Raw genomic sequence first — 22,506 nt, 5'->3', positions numbered from 1 at the left:
GTAGTGAGCGATAAAATCCAACGCAGCGCGGCTGCGAGCAAAGCAATTCCTTCTTCGTGCGAGAGAAGTATTTTACAACCTTCTCGCACGGCAGTCAATCCGGGAATCCAATCAAATGTCTCTGACTTCCACAGAATAAAATAGAAAGCTTCAAAAATATTTCATATTTTACAATACTTTTTTTAAAAAATATATGCATTTTTAACTATTTCAGAATTTTTCTTCATTCAACATGGATCTGAGCCACAGTCACTTGTTCACAAAAGCTTACTCGTTTAGTTCTAGGTGAATCCACATTACAACTATTAGAAAAGTCAACAGATATTTGATCACAATTCTCATTTGCAGCTTCTGTGTCTCTTTGTACAGTTTTCCCATCAACTCCAGCACCTTCAGCATTGTCATCAAAGGAAGAAACACTTGATGTACTTGCCATATCTCTGAGTCGGTCAGTTATCGTCCTAAAGAAAAGTTTGAAGACAATTATTTTTTTAAAAAGAGAAAAATCAAATACACACATGTATATGTTGGTAATATTTCAAAAATTAAATGATATCAATTATACCTGTGCTAAAAATGCTATTACATTTTAACTCTTTTTTATGTAACAATTTTCTATTTCAATTTATTCTTATATTACTTCATACAGGGCCAGATTAAGGCATGGGCCCAGGGCACCAATATTTGGGGGGGGGCACCAAATCTGTAGCTAAAGCTTTTAAAAATGGAGCAAATTCATACGCACCAAAGCAAGAAATAAAAAATAAATAAGTCTGAAAAAAAAAACCTACATATTTAAAATTATAACCTCTCCTAAAGCTACTCCAGATTAAATATTATATTATATTGCATTTTGAATGTTATATTAGAGGTATTTGATATTTATGTCCTATTGCCACCAGGCAAAAGTTCGGCAACATTATAGTGTTTATGTAGTTTATAATACAATGTAAGACATTTAGCGTTGCTGCAAAAAATACATAAGCATCAAAATATTTTATTAATATACAGTATAAGTTGGGGGGAGGGGCACCAAATAAATTTCGCGCAGTATCCTTAAGAGTCTTAGTTGGGGTCCGACTTCATAGGTGACAGTTAAAATGTTTTTTTTTTCAAAAGCCACAGGACATACCTGAAATGGAATCAAAATGAATGAATGTGAAACACCATTCCATCTAGTACAACTAAATAGCAAATGAAAAACGGAAACGAACATTCCAATTACAAGACAACACCCTAGGATATAATAATCTCATACCATATAGTTAACATTTTACAGGGTTCATACTCAATTTGGATGAAAAAATTCCATGACTTTTCCAAGACTTTCTCATGACTTCATAAAAATTTTCATGACCTTGTTGTTAAGAGAATGGTACTATTTAATGTCAAACCTGCCAATTTTCGGAAGTGGGCATTAGCAAAACTTTTACATGAATGCCACTACCTCATCAAAGCACTTACTTGACTAAAAAAATATCAGTGCACACTGCAGAAACTAATAAACTATTATTATTTGTCTTTATCATATAAACTTCAGTTAAGTAAAAATATAGTGAATGCAATACACTGATGTTTAAATGTTTAATAATTATTTAATAAATAGAGCAAAATAGTAATGAATGGGGCTAAAGTGGAATGAGTTTTTACTAAGTTTCCGATCGTAAATTTATTTCAAAAAAATATATTGCCATTTGGTGTCAACAATGCTTCTAATCATCCATGCAACTTGACAGTATTTTCATTCATTGAAGTTAAGTCATGTTTATCAGCAAATTCATTTTTTCTAAACCAGATATTGCAGCTGGTCACATGGATCAATTTTGCGAGCTGCACGTTGGGCACCACTGTTTGACTATTGGAATTCCCCTATTTGTATGTTCTATCGCCTGACTAAAGTCTTCATTTTCTAAAGCTTTCAACAAATTAAGATAAACGACAGTTACAAGTGGTTGAAATAAACTCGGATGCAATTAAATCACACTTTTTGAGTGGGTGTGGTAAAACCAAGAACATGCTAAGTCCACTACTACAGAATATAACATATAAGTTCTAAAAATAATGGTGAATTAAAAATTAGGGATATTTCAGCAGTAAAATCACATTACAAAAAAAGGCGGGCGAGTGCTACAGAAGCGGATGCAATAGGATTCCTAAACTCAGATTCGTTTCTGAGATCATTCAATTTTCGAGTATTAATAGCTTTTATATGCAATACGATTGAATCACACAAAATTTTAATTCTCTTTATTACTGCCCAAGACATTTTTCCATGACTTAAATTAAATTTCCATGACTTATAATGAAAATATTAATTTTCAATGACTTTCCAGGATTTCCATGACCCGTACGAACCCTGATTTTACTGGCCTGAATTTAACTCCTATTTAACTAATGCTTTAAAGCTTATAATAAACTCCCGAGGGAGTGAAAGTTCAGTTACTTCCTCTCAACAGCTAATTTATACGTTTTTTCAAAGGTGATTTTAGACAAGCGAATTAGAATCATGAAAGATAGCATTCTCCATATTTTACTTAACATGGGTCACTTAAAACAGCTTTCACTTTCAAGGTAGACCGTGCAATGCCCAGCAATGCAGTTAGTAATACATAAACTAGTCTCATTACGTTGACAGAAGCATCGATTTAGAGAGGGCCAAAATCTACAGTTACATATGTGACTTTCTGACGCTGTTTCTTTGCAAATAACAAAATATATATATATATATTAGATGAAGTTATTAGAATATTCAAGTATCTCTTTTTTTTTAGTATGACAACAGAAAATATCGACGACTTCTCATTTTATTTTATGATTTAATGAGCAGTTTTGACAACAAAATGAACCATGCTTTTTTAACATTTATCTACATACAGTAGAAATTTGATTAACTGAGCTTCGATCAATCAGGGTTTCTGTTAAACAAGCAAATAATGAAATCTATTTTTTTTTTTTTTTTGGAAATAAGTAGGCCCTGGAAAAGAAGGCCCTGAAGCTTATATGATAAGGTGTTTTACTTCTGTTTTATTTCCTTTAAAAAAAAAAGGAAATTTAATAAAATAATAAACTTTTATTTTGAAAGTAAAAAAAATTCTACAAATTTTTGCTTTTTTTAATGCATTGTCCAATATTTAACTTGACATTGTTTAAAAATTCAATTGACGTTTTAAAACATACTACAAGTTATTTTACTCTTTTAGTTTCTCAACTGTAAAACATTACTTTTTAAAGGTTCATTTTAATCTGTTAAAAATGTTCTACTGTACTTTAATTAATAAATTTTTAAAATTGGCGATCTCAACAAACTTTTAAACAAAATTTCATTTAATCGAGATTATCAACATCTGAGGCACTAGCAGTCTCAATATATCAAGTAAATATTCCAAACAATATTTTTTTCCCTGAAGCTTATATGATGCCAGTAAAAAATTAATACATTCTGTTATGTGTGTGACTGTGTGGAATATGTTTATTTGAAAAGTCACTTTTTTTTATACACATTAACTAAAACTCAAGAATTATTAACTAGGAGTGCTGAAGGGGAAGGGGAGTTGTAGTGCAGACTGTGCACTGTTGAATTTTTTAGGGGGATTCAATTTGTAGGGTTTTTGATCTCATTTGAGGCAAAGGGCTGCTCTGTAACATTAGAGAGGTGTAGGCCATCATCTGGAGATGGGGGGGGGGGGTGTAATCTCTGTGTGAACTGCAATCGGTGGCTTTAATTTTTTTAATACTTGGTCCCTAAAACAAAACATCTGGCCATTCCAGTATTTCCCTGAAAGGACCATCACTGAAATTTCTATTTCTGGTCCTTGAAGTTAAGTGTATAGGATCCGCATAACTAAACACCACTGATCTTCTTGTAGTTCAATAATAACCTTTGTTTCAATTGATCAATCATGAAAAGTTGCTGTCAAAACTGATGCAGAACATCTGCACTTGCATGCACAAGTGAACAAATAGGGGGGCAATGGGGGGCTCAAGCTCCTCCCCCCTTAGAAACTAGAGCTTCCTTGCTCTGCATACTTTTTTCTTTGCAAAAATGTAAAAACATTTGAGGCAGTGAGAAGCAAAGGGATGCAAGTGTCAAAATTAAAAATTTGGAGATAACCAGTACACATGGTAGGTGAACCTCTCCTCTGTCTTAGGCCAAGAGATGGTACTAGTAGCCCTGGTAGGTGCTGCTATACAGCATGATTTAGAAAAAAAATTCAATGAAAGCCTACCTAGGAGCTAATCTTTAAACGTGTTTTACTCAAAACGTGAAAATGTCTACCTGCATCACTTTGTTTCTCACTGCTTCATTTCTTCTCCAGCCATTAATGAATAAGGTATTAAAAATGTCAACTCTTAATAACTAATCTGTACTGAAATCGGTTTCCATTGGGAAAATATCCTGCTAAACAACAGGGAAAATATGAGACCCCCCCCCCCTTAAAATTTTGTATATGGGCGCCCATGCCTGCATGCCATAATTTTGCAATTCATAGCCGACACAACATTCATTCTTTGGATACATGGAATTTCGTTTATGTTTTTCCAAAGATTCAGTAATTCTGAGTCAATAACAACTTAATTAAATAAAGGTACTTTTGTTGAAGGTGTAGGATCATTTATCATATTAAAGAAGTTAGTTGATGACTGAATTTTATGCTTCTCAATTTACTCGTACTTTGCTGCCAATTCAAAGATTTTGCTTTCTCTTCTATCCTATCATCATCAACCTCTCTGCCATGTTAGTACGTAGATAAAAAATATTTAATTTTTTCTTTAGGTATGGAAATAATTCTTCCTTAAGTATTCTTTTTTATTCAAATATAACCTTCTTTAAATATATACTACTACATCAAACATCATTTGATTTTTTCACAGAGGCATGGTTTTATAAACAAACATATAATATTTTCAGATAAATTATTTAAGACAGCCTCTCCCTTACACTCAAAGTAAAGACCCAACATGTAAAGAAATCCATGCAAATGTGTGTGTGACATTTTGTATAAAGCCCTATTAAATATTTTCTACCAGAAGTATAAAGATAAAAGAAAAGTTATATATGATTCACAAATCAAGTTAAGTTATAAAATGAAATATTTTTCTTTTTATTCCTCTAATTTAACTTGGAGGGAAAATCTCACTACTCATGAGTTATGTGCATGAATGAAAAAAGTGGTCTAAATATTTTCTAGGGTTGATAATTTATTAAAAGTTTTTATTATAAATTTTTGATTAACAATCATAGTAAGACATGTTTATTTTAGTTTTTACAAAAAGAATTTTGTGATTTAGAAAAATATGACTTTTGAATTTAACGATATGTTTATTTTGTTGCTTGTCTGTGTGCTGGTAAACATAGCCAAAATCTGACGAAAAAAAATATGTTTTCATCTCAAAATTGATGTTAAATTTAAAAATTAGACATTTTTTCATTCTAAAAATAAGATTTTTTCTCCCTTAATCTGAAAAAAAAAAATATTTTAGCATGCCAGGGCCATTTTTTGTGGAATTGCCAAAGTGGGAATCTTTATTAAGGCAAATGTTGGCAATTAAGCAGCAAATGTTTATATTTACTTTGACTATAATAAGCTCTCATAGAACAAACAATAATGTTTTTGCTGATACATAGTACTTTTAAAACTTCTATATTTTTATTTTTCGAGGCTCTTTTCTAATCTTTCAAAATAAGAGAAATTTGAAGTTTCCGGTACATAATTACCTGTTGCTTTGAATATCATCAACATCCTTGACAATTTCACGCACTTTTTTCCCAGTAATAATTTCTTTTATTTCACTTATTGTCACATTTGTCTGCAAAAATAAATGTAGAGCTTTGCTTGACAGATAAACTTTCTTCGCCAGCAATCTAAAAATTGAAAAATTAGAAACTAGTTAATAAACACTAAGCAATATATTTATTTTAAATAATTTCACATTACACTAATTCTTTGTAATGGGTTTTACTGCAAAAGGTTCTATTGTAAGGTAAAATATGGAATGATAAAAATCCATACATTTAGAGTTCTGAAATTTTTTTAGAACCAAATTTATTAGACTGAATAACCTACACTGAAAGTATCAAATTGTTATACTACATTTTTTACTTCAAAATTATCAACAACACTGCATTTATGTTTTATACATTGAGAAAATTTGGATATGTCATACTTCCATTACATTTATCCTTATAGGTTTCAAACACATGCTTAATTAGGTTGTTTTACAAATTTTCTGTGTGGCATTTTTTTGTAGATTTTATAAGCTCAACTTTTTTAAAGCATTGCTTTAAAAATTAGATTTGTTCACAAGTAGTTCCATTCTTGAAGAAAACAGAACATCATTGTGTTATGTAGTAAAACGTTATAGAACCAGTACAAAACTGGGTTCTAATAAGGAATGTGTCCCCCCTCCCCTAACTTTAATGCATTAGCGACATCGATTTTCCATGATGTTTATTAAGTTGTTGGAGGCCGGAACAGGAAGGGAAGACCAGACACAGAGTAAGCCTCTTTCCAGCTCATGTAAGGACCTTGGAGGAGGCTTTAAAGCAGCAACCTGTCTGCAAATATAGTCCCAAAGATGTTCTCTCGGATTCAGGTCTGGAGATCAAACTGGCCATTCCATTCATTCCAAACCGTGATCATTAAGGTACGCCTCAACAATCCGAGCTCGGTGAGGTCGTCATTATCGTCCTCCAGAATGAAGTCATTATCAATAGCACCAGCATATGGGCGAACATATAGATCAAGGATCTCATCCCGATACTTCAAACCAGTCAGAGCTCCTACATGGGACACATGAAGGGTAGTGTGACCACCGAGTGAGATCCCTGCCCAAACCATGATTCCACCATCTCTATAACTGCGCTTTTGGATTGATGGCATCTAGTGTCCTGTTCCCTCCAGATTAGTGGGCACCCTGAATCACTCTCCAATGTAAATCTGGATTCGCCCATGAACAGCACAGAAGTCCATTGCTGCTGTGTTCAGGAAACATGTTCTCTTGCCCAGCATAAGCGGACCCTCCGCTGTGGTTCGTTGAGCGGAACACACACAACTGCATAAAATACACCGCCAGATCAGTCATTTCCAGCCGAGGACTGCAGTTTCGTGCTTATTAGCACTCATCAGCCTGGCATAGGAAAGTGACTGAGCTGGAGATGGAAAACCTCTTAAGGAAGTCAAGAGTGCCAAACAAACTGGTAGCTAATATAGAATTAGCAGACCAAATGAGTGACCGAAGCAATGGTTCGGTTCAACTCGAAGATTGAAAGCGAGGCAAGGTATATTCAGTACCGCCCATTAGCAAGGGCTAAAGCTGGCGGTGTATTTCATGTATTTCTGCTTTAGCCCTGGCTAATGAATACACACAACTGGTCATCTTGTATAGAGACCTGCATTGTGAAGACGATTTCGCACCGTAGTAGCACAGATTCTTCTTCCTGATGCTAGAAAGTGGTCTGCAATGAGCTGCGGCACAATAGTGGTTCTTTTCCTTCGGGCCGAAAGAACTAGAAAACGATCTTCTACAGGTGTTGTAGTTCGTGTTCGACCTGGAACAGGCCTTCTGGACACAGAATCTTCTGATTGGTATTGATCCCAAAGTTGCTTAACAACACTATGAGACACATTGAGGCATCTAGCAGTACCAGCCTGAGACAATCCCGTTTTCATCCATCCAACTGCCCGCCACCTTAACGAATCGGGCAAACCACGTCCCTGAGACATTTTCTAAACTGTATTGACTATTGTCACCGAAATTGCTAAGAACAGTTGAAAATTAACACAACTTACAGACAAAAGTATGAAAGCTGGATATTTGCATTTTTTTTTCTCACTCATAAAGATATGGTTTTTTCTATAAAATCAAAGTAGCAACTATCGTTTTTTTATAAATGGTTTTAAAGTTCGTTAGTATCATTCATGCAAACTATGCATTTTACTTTTACTGCCATTTTTTAATGGCGAGCTTCGAAAAATATGTTATTCCTTAACTTTTGAGGCCAGTGTACATACAGAGATCATAACAAGTCAGCAAAAATTGATTCACGGATTGTTAAACTGAATGTCCAATGAAATGTCACTGGGAAATGTTTTGTGGATACAAAACTACATGTTCTCTATAAAAGGAAGCAATAATAGTTGTAATTAATTGATGTCTTAGGTCAGTCAGTAGGCAAAAAGCAAAGCAAGATCAACAAATTTCTTCCTCTCACCCCCTTTTAATTTTAATTCAAAACCTGAGTTATAAAGAGAGAAACTAAACTATTTTCAATTCTTTTTTTTTTTTTTTTCATTTGCTAAAATTGATAGAAACAGCTCTAAAAAAAATGTAAACAAGGTTTAAATATTTATAGTCAATAGAATAGTTATGAGTTTTTAAAGTCAACTCAAAGGACAAAAAAAACTAACTTTTTAAGGAATACTTCAAGATCCTCTCTTCTTTTTTCAACAAAATTTGGATCAAGATGATTTTTGAAAGGAAACTTTGAAGGCATTGGTGGACATTTTCTGCAAGAAAAAATTTTTTGGTCAAGAGCAATTTAAAGCATGAGGCTTTAAAAATACCTTAAACATCTATACTAATAATATAAAGCTGAAGAGTTTGCTTGTTTGAACATGCTACTCTCAGGAACTACTGGTTTGAATTGAAAAATTATTTTTGTGATGAATAGTCCATTTATTGAGGAAGGCTTTTTTTTTTAAATCAGCTTGATCGAAACATATGTAATTGCAAATTAAATGTTTAATTAATTGTTTAGTTCTATGAATTCCTAATGGATGGCCGGGTAAGTTAACTCATCAAGAGGGCGCTAGCCGAAAGTGTCGATTGCCGTGAGGAACCATGCGGCTCTGAAGCGTGGTCGGCTACGCTATTGTGGGACTGATGTGGTCAGCGAACTGATTTTTGAATGCATTTTCTCCCCCCACCCCTCCGATATTCAGGTGTATAATTTGATTTAGTAGGATTTTTCTATTGGGTTTTGTTTTCCTTATTTCTTCAACATTTTTTTTTTCTTATAGTTGATGATAGCTACTTATTCTAAGCAAATAATTTGATTTGTCGTATTATTCAATTGTGATTGTTTTTTCATAACTTTTTTATTATAGTATTGTTTATTTGGTGAAACATTATAAATTGCAGAAAAACAAAACAAAAACGCTTCACTTGCTAAAAAGCAGGGTTACGGTAACATGGTTTTTTTTGTGCGTTAAGCGATGAACTATACAGTTGCAGAAAGCTACTATTAAATCCTTTTATGTGTTTTAGCGAATAGTTTTAAATTCCAAAGAGACTTTAATAGGTTTTTTGAAAAAGTGTCTAAGTATTTTAGTTGAAGAAAAATGAAGATTTACTATCAGAAGGGGAGGGGGGGGGCATGGATTTTTTTATTCAACAGACTTTTTTAAATTCGTAGCACAGGCATCACTGTGCAGGTACTGCTAGTTTGAAATAAAAGTTTATGCAGGATACATATGTGGGGCTTAGAGTCACATAAACATAACTCTAACTGAATGTGGGTGTAGTTACATTTTGTGTGATCCTAAGCCCCCGATATGAATACAGCAATAAGGTTTTTCCGACATTTCTGAGCTACAAAAACATGACTTGATGTTTTGTAATTACTTCTCATGCTTAAATAAACCTATTCACTATTTTAAACCCTGCTTTAAAAGATAATTTTTTCTTTCAATATTCAACTTTTTAAAATTTTGACCAAGAGTAAAATGACTTCTTCAGCAAAATTTGGGTCTTCTAAAAGTAGTTCAGTTTGACTACATTTCGAAAGCAGTTTGAGATCATTACATTAAAAGAAATAGTTGTAGTTAACTACTGGTGGTTTAAACCAAGTGGTTTTTGTAAAAAAAAAATTTTTTTTTTTTTTTTGAAAAACTACCTCATTTTCACCCAAATGTCTTCATAATTTTACATATTATTGCAAAGAGTAAAATCTAACTGATGCAAAGCAACTACCAAAGCTTTATAAATAAATTTTGTACTTAATAAATTTAGGAACTGAATTTTTTTAAGGTAAACAGTTTTACTTTTTTTTAAATCAATGCAGCATTTCTATTAGGTACATAAGTATACAAAGCAGATCAACTAAGTTTCTCTAAAATTACACGGAGACAAAATCCAAGTAGCTCATTTTTTAGTCATTCAATTATAATTATTTTTCAGTTTTTGCATTTCAAAATAGTCCGAAAAGCATATTTCAACCAAAACTTCATTTACTACCCAATTTGCTTGATTACATAAGTACCATTGAAGTGATGCATGGTGTATATACATTTTAAGGCTAGAATATTTAAATGACAAGAGAGAAAAAATAACTAAAGAAGTCCAAGAACACTTAGAGTAGGCATAAAACTGCTTTTACCTGCACATTTTTCACATCCCCGGTAGACGATGCAATCAGAGCAAGAAAAGAAAATATATAAAATTATGAAAACAGAAACTATTCATGTAACTCAGTGCTCTTATTGAAAAAGAAAATTTAATGCCGAATTTTCACCTTTCAAAGAACTTGTTTTATCCCAATATAATAAAAGAACTCTCATGGATGAATGGTGGAAGAATCAATAAACATTAAGTTTTATGGCAGTCTTGTTTATTAAAATATGTTAAAAAGAGTATTTTCATTCTGAGGCTTTTAATTTTTTTTTTTCTTTCACAAAAAAACTACTCCTAAATGCATTAAACCAGGAGAAATAATATCTACAATGGAAAACATAATGGTTTTCTTAAAACCTACTTGTCCTGTTTCAATAATTCTTGTCACTAATACATTAGGTAAATAAATTACATGATTTGAAACTTTTTCCTTAAAATCTTTAAACAAACTATACATTGAACTTTTGATTTTTGAAGTTTTGTAATGTACATCAGACTTGTGGTTCATTTGCAGATACTGGAAAATACTTTCCATGTTTAAGAATGCATGATTTCAATTTTACTTTTTTATTTACTGTTAGCTATGATTAGGAGGAAATTAATTTACAAGAATTTATTCTAGGTTATTTGTAATTAATAATGTCTGAACTATCACAGTAAATTACTTTCTTGATTATTTATTTCAAGGTCCATTTAGGGTTTTTTTTTTTTTTAATCGTAGTTAAAGGTTTTCAAACAATATTCTCTCATAGAAATCTCTACATGTGAAGAAATGAAATTACAAGATTTCACTCTTAATTATTTAAATAATTACAAAAAAAACAGGTACAAATTTTCCTCAACAATTGATTGATAAAATCTTCATGATTTTCCTAAATTAAAATTGCTTTTCTTGCAAATAAAATAGTGTTTAAACCAAATAAACCCAGTTTGAACCAAAAAACCTGGTTAAAAAACCAAAAAAAAAAGTTTCTTGGTTTTTTTTTCAAAAAAAAAAAAAAAAAAAACGTTTTTTTTTGATCAACCCTGCCATTTATTTACAAAACAATTTATGCTTTTGTTCTCTTTTATCTGGCCAGATTAGAAAGCATGTGTTACATAGCAAATATATTATTAATTCATATTAACACGTAACTCTGCCAATAACATAAGGTATTTTGTACACAAAATAGACTGTGTTACTCCGCTACTCACATTACAAACAAACTTTTAAGAAAATTATTTCTGTAAACAATGTTATAACTATGTGGTTTTTTAGTGCTTACTACATAATCCAAATAAAAAATAAACAATCTCTAGACCCATAATAATTTAATGAAACACAAAGTTAATAGGTCAAATTCAAAGAGATTGTAACCTAGGGGCAGAGGGCAAAACTAATGTTTTCACCAGGATCTTATGTAACTTCAGTGGCCTCTGTCCTCAACACCAGCGTGGCAGATTGGTATCATCAGGACATTACATTAATAACAATAATAAAATATTGTGAAGTGTTACACGAGAAATAGCAACATCATTTGTGACAATCATGATTTACCACACCTGCCTTCTACTGCGTTTCACCCTCCATGCAAGAGGTACCTTTATCCCAAAGATCGCTTTTTCTACCTCTAACGGTTTCGACCACTTATAACTGCAACCTTACTGTTAACCTACACATTCCGGCATGGCTTGATTTGTCATTCAAAAAGAGTTTGTGGAATTTGCAAGAATGTAGTTCGCAAGGTTTTCCTCGACTCCCCGGCACTTCTTAGTGTTCGGGGGTCATGCACACAAATTGGTGACTCTTTCAAGTTTTTCTGCTAGCTGAATCACCTGCTGATGTGATCTTCGATTTTTTTTTTTTTTTTTGTGTCTTGAGCTTTCTGCTAAAACAAGTAGGAAGGTAAATTTCTTCAATCTACGAATGCAGATGTCCTAGAGATGTGGACGCCGAACTGAGAATAAGGGGATCTACAGTTCTTGGTAAACCCTTGTGCATCTGATGAGCATGATTACCAAGATGTGAAATCCTGATGCATCTTAAAAGTGGTTCATAATCTAGTGATAAAACGCAAGCAACAAGTATCACCAAATAATTAATAAATTATGTGCGGGGCGATTTATGATTTTTATAAATAATGATGTTGGTGTCTTCAAAATTGTGATTTGCCGATCGAAGTGCTTTTGAGCATAAAAAGGTGGTATGTTTTTTTTTTCTGTAATGTTCCATCACTTTTGCATTAATACTTTATCCTAGAAATTGTAAATTGAAATTTTGATTACACATCATGTTACACATCACTTCAATCTATTTGCTGATCAGCAAGGTTTTTTAATTAATATTTCTTAAAAATGGCCATTATACAATATTATGTACTTATACCATTATATTATTAGATCATGCATACAAATGTTTATATAATGTAAATAAACCAGCATTAATGTTTCTAAACCCTCTCTTTAGCATTATTCGAAACCCTTCTGCAGCTTATCTTTAGTACCCTCTCACCACCTTATCACATTGAAATTTAAATAAATGCTCAGTTATTTAGACTGATACTAACATTACAGAAAATAAACATTTTGTTATTATTGCAGGACAAGAAAACCTTCCTTCTGAGAATATTATTGTAGTTGTTATTAGTAAAACCCCCATTTTACGATTGTCAAGAGACTGAAAAAAGTTATCGTTAAATCAAAGATATCATAAAATTGAGGAGCATAGAATTAAATACAGTCAAATCTGGACCAGTGAAATGTATCATTAAATTGAGTAAATCATTAAATAGGATATTGTTAAATCAAAGATATCATAAAATTGAGGAGCATAGATATTCAATACAGTCAAATCTGGACCAGTGAAATGTATCATTAAATTGAGTAAATCGTTAAATAGGATATTATTAAATCAAAGTTATACTGCATGTATATATGTGCGTACAAACATACTCATAAACACATGTATGTACAAATAAAAACTAAATAGGTTGAAAGATAGCAATTTTCAATCTACTAAATGATCTTACAAGGCAGGAAATTCCTTTATGAGTATTTTCTGCAACGCCAAGAATTCGGAATACCGACGACGCACTGAACTCCTTTTGAGACTGAAACAAAGGCTCTCTGTCTGCAAAAAAAGAAGAGGGGATACATATTTAATATGAATTTCAAAAGTATCTGTATATATAATTCTCTTACGTGCCGGCAAATGAAGGGGTGAATTTCTAAACCTCTGTTGGCAACACTTCGCCGATAAATCATGTAAACAAACTTCTACGTTGTTTTGAAATCTTGAATCACAGAATACTCAACGAACTTTTTTTTTTTTTGAGATGAGTTTGAGTCGGGCTGTGGCCCATTTCAACCTTAATCAGCAAAGAAAAGCTCAAAGAAGGCAGGAAACCGTTCTTGAATCCAATTTAAGACGAGCCATTTCCAGAGTTGTATTCTCTGATTCGCTGCCGATAATTTTTAGCGGCTGGGGAATTTTCAGTCAGCAGTTCCTTCAACAGATCAGGTGCGTCACACAATGCCGGTAACCGCACCTTTCCGTCATGGCAACATTTAGTATATTTATTTGCAGTATTACGCTCTTTCTGCCAATAAAGAGCACCACAAAATTCGCATTCTTCACACATTGCTCCACAATCATGTTCATCGGCAATGTTGTTTTGAACGCGTAGGCGCTTTGAGCGTCGTCTATTCTCTGCTTCAGTACGACAGTTCAGTTCAAAATGAATAACCGAGAAAGAATTTACTTTATTCCTTTTATTCTCAGCTGAAAGGTTTCGCCAAATTTGTTTAGGGTTATAGTAGTTTTAGTATTGTGCAAGCAAAGTAGCCTTGGCGAGTTTTCGCGTTTTTAGTTAAACCATTTTTTGTTCGTGACGTGGCAAGGATTCAGAATAACAACAAGAAGGACAAACGTTTGAGAAAATATGTTTGGTGCTCTCTGAGCCTGTTTTTAGTCATGGCCAGCTCTATGTGGCATTTCGCCAAATTTGTTTAGGGTTATAGTAGTTTTAGTATTGTGCAAGCAAAGTAGCCTTGGCGAGTTTTCGCGTTTTTAGTTAAACCATTTTTTGTTCGTGACTTGGCAAGGATTCAGAATAACAACAAGAAGGACAAACGTTTGAGAAAATATGTTTGGTGCTCTCTGAGCCTGTTTTTAGTCATGGCCAGCTCTATGTGGCATTATCAAGAACAAGATCTTTTGAAGCAGTGTCAGTTGTGGCTCCCAAACGGGACATTTTTAATTGTGTATATGAGGAAGTTTTCTCAGATTAGAATATATAAGAGTGTAAATATGTAAATATATAAGAGTGTAAATAATGTAAATACATCCCTCGGGGGAGCCTGTAACCCCTAGAGGGCGCGTCCCCAGGTGGCGGATAGGGGAATGCCTTCATTGGTTTTCCAATGGGTGGTAGAAGGGAAATAAAATACCTTCCGCGGACCAACAGGTAGAAGTGCAATCTCTCCAAAGCAATGACAGACACTTTTGTATCTATAATGGTAAAGTTGTGCACATTGCCAAGGCAGTCATCTTACATACAGCAAAGTTAAACTGTCGAAAATCTGGCTAAAGCAGACAAATTAACATTATGAACGTAATTTTCATATTGGTTAAATGGATGGTGACCTAAATGCAATTACCAACTTTAATTTTTACGGAAAATTTTAGCTAGGCTAATGTATTGGCATACAGCGAGCGAGCGAAGCGAGCATGGATCGCGAAGCGATCCACAGGGAACTGCGTAAGCAGTTCCGGGGGTTGGCGAGCGATAGCGAGCAGGGGGCGATAGCCCCCTAGTTCATTATGAATGTCTATGTAGAAAAAAACTAAGTTAATCATTCCTCATAAAAGGTATCAAGAAAATACAAGAAAAGCTGCACACCAGTGAAAAGCTAAAACAATGTGCACATAAAAATTGGTGATTGTAGTCCAAATGAAGACTTAATCCATCAATTCTTAGACATTAATATTATTTATGGTAAGTCAAATTTCATGGTAAATGAAATGATGAATCAATTGCACGTTAGTGACTGTAGAAGCCCCTGTTCTTCCTCTACATTTACGTATACAGCTTAAAAAGCTATTACATTGCTGAACACCATTTACAGATGTATTTATCCCCTAGTAATAATACAGTGATTTATACTTTGCAGTTAGTGCTTAGTGGTTAAAATGAGACAGGGTTGGCAAGTTTTTGCCAGAGGCGGAAAAAACTATGGATAAAACCACGATTTTTACCGCCCGGCAAAAATAGGTTTTTGTCAAAGTATAGGCAAAAATAGATTTTGTGTTAACAACTTACGAGCAGTTTTTTTTCCTTTTATATAAAAGTAAAAGCATGAAGAGATTTTGATAAAAGGCTTTGCCATTTTCTGTAGAGTGAGCTAGTATCACTAAAAAGTAGGGTGAATATAGAATGCACATATTGATCAGCCTTTTTTTTCTTCTTTTTAAATTCTTCTCTTGGCTATCCATTTTCCCAGTAAGTGAGAAAAAATGCATTATTTCTTTAGTGAGGAAAAGTTAATTTTTTTCTATATTCAAGTAAATATTCTGTTATTGATTAAATAACTTAAAAATCTTAGTGGGATCAAAAAAAAAGTGATTAATTAAATATATATAATTAGAATTCATTTTTTTTTTATTATTAATTTACTAAGTTTAAGTAAACATTCTTTGTTTTAGCATTGAAGGAATTGGCTAATTCTGAAAAAATTGTTTTAGGAAACATTTAAAATCTTAAGTTTTGCAATCCCAACATTTGTTTTTTATTTATTTTTCACCTTATAAATTAGAAGTAACATGGAGAGACATAACTAAAATATTAAAGTGCATTATTTATATTATATTGTCACTATTTCTTGATTAGTTTCTTGATTCTTCTATAATGCTACTTTATTTGCAATTAGGTTTTTGCCGTTTTTTCCATTTTTGCCGTTTTTTTTCCATTTTTGCCATGGTTTTTTCCACTGGCCTGGCAAAAATACCTTTTTGCCGGCAAAAAACCCAACCCTGAAATGAGATAGCGATTCCCTACACTTTCTTCGGCGATTTTATACCTCCACTCCCTCAACTAGTTCCTCAGAACTTAATTAAAAGCTTACCTTACTTTAAAGACATATACTTTGTTATTCTTTTGTAGAAAAAAGTTTACACTAGCGCATAAAAAAGGCTAATTACTATGTTTGAAAAAAAAACTAGAAAAAACTGTGATGTAGTGAAGCCGCATAAGTTGAAGCATGAAGTAGTGAGGGACAACTATACTTCCATAACCAAATATGGTACATCTACAACGAGGAATTTTCTTTGCTGAATCCATTTTTTAGTTATGAGAAAATTAAATGCGTAAATTAATTCAATAGTTTATTTTTTAGTTTTTAAGAATCAATAAAATCAAATCAATATGTTTGACAGCGTATTGGGGTATGATATGAGAATGAGGCTATTGACATTGGACCCTCTCTTTGCAAAATTCCTGTGTGGGCCACCTGCACTTGGTACCTATTTAATCTTGGTGATTACTTTTCATTTCATCTATTACTGACATGTTTCGTCAAAATTACAAAGAACTACATGTTTGGCGATACCATACCTTTTTTTGTTTTTTAAATAGACTTCTAAACAAAACAAGCCTCTGAACAGTACTAAAAATTACATTAAAATGGAAAACAATCTGCAAATTATCTAAATTAAGCCATTAAAAATTCAACTAATCTGCTAAACATAAAGAAAAACCATTAAATAACAAGATAAATTCCATTAAAGTAATACAGCTTATAAAAAACAAGCATCCAAATGCAAAATAATTTACCATATAATTATATCAAATCATTAATAAACATTAAATGTTCTATTAAAATGTAAAATCAGAAAAAGAAGAGCAAACATGGCAATGACATAAAATTGCCTAACCTAGCGATGTACCCTATAACAGAAAAGTATACCATATTTCATGCAATAAACAAATACTAGAGCAGTTACATAGGAGTAGCCAAATTTCAAACCAATAGAAATATAATAAAGTGGTTAAATATTTTTCATGCATCAGTCAATAAGTCTTTTAACCCTCAAACAGTTTTAACATCTCATCTATTTGAACATAGAGTCATCCCTCGTGTAACATGGTTAATTTATTAAGTGCAGTATCGAAACTGTGTTATACAAGACTTTTTTAAAAACAACTTTTAAACTTATTTTTTACACTAATTAATCATGTACATAGTAAAAATCATGTCAACATGTATCGTGTTGTATCGAAACCGTGTTTTGTGTTACACCAAAACCATGTTACACAAGACTTAGAAATAATGTAAATCAAGGGATGTGTACCGCGTTATCTTTACTAATAATAAAGCTGAAAGTCTCTCTGTATGTCAGGATCTCTATGATGCGCATAGCGCCTAGACCGTTCAGCCGATTTTCGTGAAATTTAGCAAATTTGGCAAAAAGTCAGTTTGTAGCATGGGGGTGTCCACCTCAAAGCGATTTTTCGAAAATTCGATGTGGTTCTTTTTCTATTAAAATTTTAAGAACAAAAATATAAGATGGAAGAGTAAATTACGAAATTATCATAATGTGGAACGGAAACATGGATACAAGCCAATTGGCCAGAAAACTCACAATACATTATTTGTAAATATACAGGCGAACCAAAAGATCTTTTAATTTTTTATTACGGGCAAAGCCATGCAGGTACCACTAGTATTAAAATAAAGTTTCATGAAAAAAAAAATAAAAACTTATTAGAGTTATTATCAAAGATTAACAGAATGTATTAGACAAAAACAAAATTCCATTATTTTTAAACATAACTTTTGAGTTATATCAAAACAATGAAGTATTAAATTCAAGTTTTGTACTGTATAATATAAAAACTGTGTTATAATAGGTAATTGCAAATTTGCTGCTGTGTAATATCGAAACCATCTATACAAGTACCGAGGGGAACGCCTGTATTTATTCCAGTCAATTCAATAACAAAATGAATATATAGAAAAAATAATAGTAATAATAACAAAGACATGCAATTTATCAACAAAAAGGAATAACTCAAAGATAATTTTACCTCAATGACTATTTCATAAGAAACATAAAACTGAGCTTCATATTTTGGCTTCTGCACTTTCACATCTTCAAACAACTAAAATATTAAAATTTAAAACTTAGGAGAAAATAAATATGCAGTCTGAATAATAATTAAATCAAACAGACATACATGCACAATTTTAAAATTATTGTGTCATAAAAATCAAATACTGAATGGATATGACAGCTTTACAATATTCTGACATTTCTGTACCTCAGAGCTAGACTAATACTAGCGTAAGTCCAAAAATTGCAATTTTCCGTTTATTTGTGCATTGTTTCTAGAATTCTATTCCGCATCAAGCTACATGAACGTAACTCTAAAAAAAGAATCCTTTTTGATTATTTGCCAGTGTTAAAAGAGCGCAAGTCCCATCCTTTGCATACGCCAGGCAAATGTTTTCTCTCTCCTACAAAGTAGCGATTATATGACTCTGGCTCTGAGGTACAGATTTATAATTGGTTTTATCGGATTAAAATTAATGCTAAAACTAAAGACATATTTCAGAAACTAATAACAACAAAAAAAAAAGTGTTTTTGTGATCTTATAAAGGCAGTCAGTAACAAAGGAAAAGTTGCATGGTTGAATAGATGATTAATTAGTTTTGTGCCGAAAACAATTTTTGCACATTTACAAACAAAAATAACATCAGATAAATTTCATTGTGACTTTACAGTGAGGATCAGCATATCAAACAAACTGACATTTTTGATTTTAGTTGCGATTTCATTTTTTATACCTTCCTACCACCTACCAGGAGAAAAACTGGAAAAAAATTTGAATACATTTTATACTATAAATGGTTAAGTAGAATTTTTACTAGGTAGGGGTGAAGTGAAATAGTGAAATATTTATTCTCTTTTCAACACTACCTATCCTGGTAAAGAATTTTAACACATGCAAAATAGTCCAGTGAGCATATTTTTATTTAAATGTAATTAGTCAAGTGCATGCGGGACAAAGTAGACTGGGCAAAGCGAAAAAGTTTGTTTACTTATTCAATCATTTATGAAATCACTTACCTATTAATTTACTAACCCAACTACGTTCCTGCATTAAATAATTCACTTAAATATTCATTCACTTATTTTCTTATTCATTCAATATTATATTTGCATATTTTTTTCCTCATTAATTATTATTTATTTATTTGTTGTTTGTTTCATTATCTATTCATACTCATCCATTTGATCAAATATAATTTTACTAAACCAAAAAAAAAAAATGTTACACAAGAAAAATTTTTATTTTTCACTTTACCCTATAAAAAAGTGAAAAATTACTGGGCCAAAAAGGAAAAATAACTTGTTTCAAAGCAAGTTTTATGAAAAACATTGTTCTTTCTTTGTGTACTGCAATTTTCTTCTTTGTGTACTGCAATTTTCAAAAGAAATTTCCGTTTTTTTCAATTTCGAAAAGTTATTTTAACTATTTCACTTTGCCCTACATTCTGAATTATGTTATAATGATTTTACTTGAATTTAAGCAAAAAAACTCAGTTAATGATTTGAAGCAGAGACAAAAAAATTATATTTGATTTACTAGCATGACCAGTATTATTGACATAAAATCAGATAATCAACAACGATTTATCTCACAAATTAGCAGTTGTTGATTACCTTTTACTTCGCCACACAAAGGTATTTTCTTTTTCTTATTAAATCAGGTGTAAATACATAAGAATAGGATAAAATAATACCGTAACTTTTTTTAAAATAAAATTGACACAAGCCTGAATCACCCACACCCATAAAGATCGGGACTAATCAAATGTGATTTCAAAATAAAACTTCACCATAAAAAAATTAACTTTATTGCTGCTATATTTTATTTTGATACTTAATTACTTGTATTGTATTAATTTCAATTGTGCCCATATAGGGGGGCAAGGGGAAGCTCAAGCCCCCCCCCCCCCTTTAAAATGAGAACTTCCTTGCTTTTAGTACTTTTTTCATTGCAAAAATGTATAAAAATTTCTTTTCCACCCATTAATGAATAAGTTATTAAAAATATCAAATTTTAATGTCTCTAATCTGTACTGAAATTGGTTTCCATGGGGAAAATATTCTGTTAAACCATAGGGAAAAATTTTGAGCCCCCCCCCCCTTAAAATTTTGCATATGGACGCCCTTGATTAATTTATTAAGTCTTTTTCTTTGTTTGATGAACTATATAATGTATCTACATCAACAGAAAAAAGTAAGAATAAAAAAGGAAATTTTAAAATAATAAATTCCAAACAAACCCGATTTGTTTCTTTATTCTTTCTTTGGAAACGCTTACTATCAAAATTCAAATGTGACAGCAAATCCTTGTGATTAAATGTTTTTTTAGGTTTAATAAATTTAAATAAATTTCAGAGAGGGTGAGAGGAAAAAAAACTTTCTTATTTTCATAAAACATAAAACCTCAATACCCCCCCCCCCCCAACCCAAAAAAGCTGTTCAATTCTTTATGTCATTTCAATTTAGACACAATCATAATAATAATTTTAAAAAATGCTGTCATAGTTGTTTGAACTTCTAACATTAAATGAAGCCAGCTAAAAAGCGAGTTTCTGGAGCATTACTTTTTCATGCAATTAGTTCGTTTGAATTTAAAGTATGCTGAAAAATTACTTTGCATCAGAAATTCACCTGTTAGTACCTATGTTTTTTTCAGAACCAATTTGAGAATTTTAAGTTTCACACCAGTAACATTTTTGACACTTGTACAAAAACCAGTTTTGGATGACAATATAAAGATTGGTATGCCCCCCCCCCCCCCCCAGAAATGAACTTATTATTCTTTTTTTTTAAAATTAACTTATTTCTTAGTTACCAGACTAATACCAATTTTTTTTAATTTAAAGTCACTTAGATTATGATTTACAACACTTTGAGGAATTTTTAAGGAGCTTTGTTGATTCAAAGGATTGCTGTTTTGTAGATAATTCTCACTTTTGTATTTGTATTCTAAGCGCCTAAGAAACGCTTTTCCAAGTTTCTGACGGTCTTTATTCTTAAAGAAACTGAGAAATGCAGAAACTGGTCATAAGATTTCGCATCGTTCATCGGTTCGACTTTTATTGAAATTTTGACAGATTTCCCGATGATGGAAAAAAAAAAGTTTTATCCGAACGTAACGCATTTTAATCTCATAAAAAAATGAAATGTTTCTGAGTTTTGAATTACATCCAAAAAATCTGAAAGCGTAAGTTTTTGCAAAATTAAAAAGACACCTAGACACCTTACCTCTTGATGGTCGCAGATTCCATCCGTAATGTCAGATTCCATCCTAAAAGAATTAAGAAATGATACTTAAAAAAGAAACATGGTTGAGAAAACGCGTCAAAAATATAGATTGATCAGAAAAGAAGTCAAATAATCCGCATGAAAATCTAAATAATTTACAACGTTATGTAGGTTACGCAATACAATCAGATGAAGAATTAAACTTTAAAGACAACAGCTGTCACTTATATAGCTCTCACTTTCCTTTTTTTATCAATAAAGCAAATAAAAGCTAAAAATATCTTACGACATCATATTGTAATGTAATAAAAGCCAATAGCCTACACCCAACAAATTAAGAAATACTTTCTCGTGGTTTCTCTTTCATGTTGCTATGACGGAAAGGAGCGGAAGTAAACAGTTGACTCTTTCTAGTTGCCATTTACATTTCTATAGTTTTGAAGAGAGAAAAAAAAAAAAGAAGTGAGGCAGTGTGTCGAGTATCAAGAATATTCTAAACCGGTTTTGACGAAGCGAACAAAGCTAATTTTATTTGAATAACCTTCGAAATTTCAGGTTTTGTACTATTTATAGCAACTTTTTGCATACGGAGATAAGAATTTCTATTACTGTTCTATTTTTATCTTTAATTTATATTAGAATTCACTTTGGCTATAAAATTTAACCTTCAAGTACTACTGTTTTTTTTTTGCTTTTTAACAAAAAGGTCGGCGGTCGATATATTATATATTTTTCTTGCTTTTTTATTGTTCTGGAAAGAGCTTATGTATAATTTTTATCAATTATAATAATATTT

At 31.9% G+C, this 22,506-nt stretch overlaps 1 protein-coding gene across 1 annotated transcript; it reads right to left on the bottom strand.

Moving 5' to 3' along the window:
• Positions 1 to 191: 191 nt before the first annotated feature.
• On the bottom strand, positions 192 to 22,110 carry LOC129232142 (sorting nexin-10-like). The gene is made up of 7 exons (XM_054866382.1): positions 21,997 to 22,110; positions 21,711 to 21,753; positions 18,456 to 18,530; positions 13,401 to 13,501; positions 8,409 to 8,507; positions 5,717 to 5,863; positions 192 to 461 (listed from the first exon to the last, which is right to left on the bottom strand). The coding sequence occupies exons 1-7, from the start codon at positions 22,002 to 22,004 to the stop codon at positions 224 to 226; spliced, it is 711 nt and encodes a 236-aa protein (XP_054722357.1). The 5' UTR covers positions 22,005 to 22,110; the 3' UTR covers positions 192 to 223.
• Between the last annotated feature and the right edge of the window lie 396 nt (positions 22,111 to 22,506).

This window comes from Uloborus diversus, unplaced genomic scaffold (assembly GCF_026930045.1).
Source record: "Uloborus diversus isolate 005 unplaced genomic scaffold, Udiv.v.3.1 scaffold_11, whole genome shotgun sequence".
NCBI classification, from domain to species: Eukaryota; Metazoa; Arthropoda; class Arachnida; order Araneae; family Uloboridae; genus Uloborus; species Uloborus diversus.
Note: the sequence above shows the minus strand (reverse complement) of the source record. Positions and strands in the feature narration are given on the sequence as shown.

What these genes read in the sequence shown, in the direction of transcription:
- LOC129232142 (XM_054866382.1), bottom strand. An exon ending in CTTATGAAATAGTCATTGAG is followed by an intron (nt 13,502 to 18,455) that starts GTAAAATTATCT and finishes CTTTTTTTGCAG; the next exon opens with ACAGAGAGCCTTTGTTTCAG. An exon ending in CTTGAAGTATTCCTTAAAAA is followed by an intron (nt 5,864 to 8,408) that starts GTTAGTTTTTTT and finishes TTCAATTTTTAG; the next exon opens with ATTGCTGGCGAAGAAAGTTT.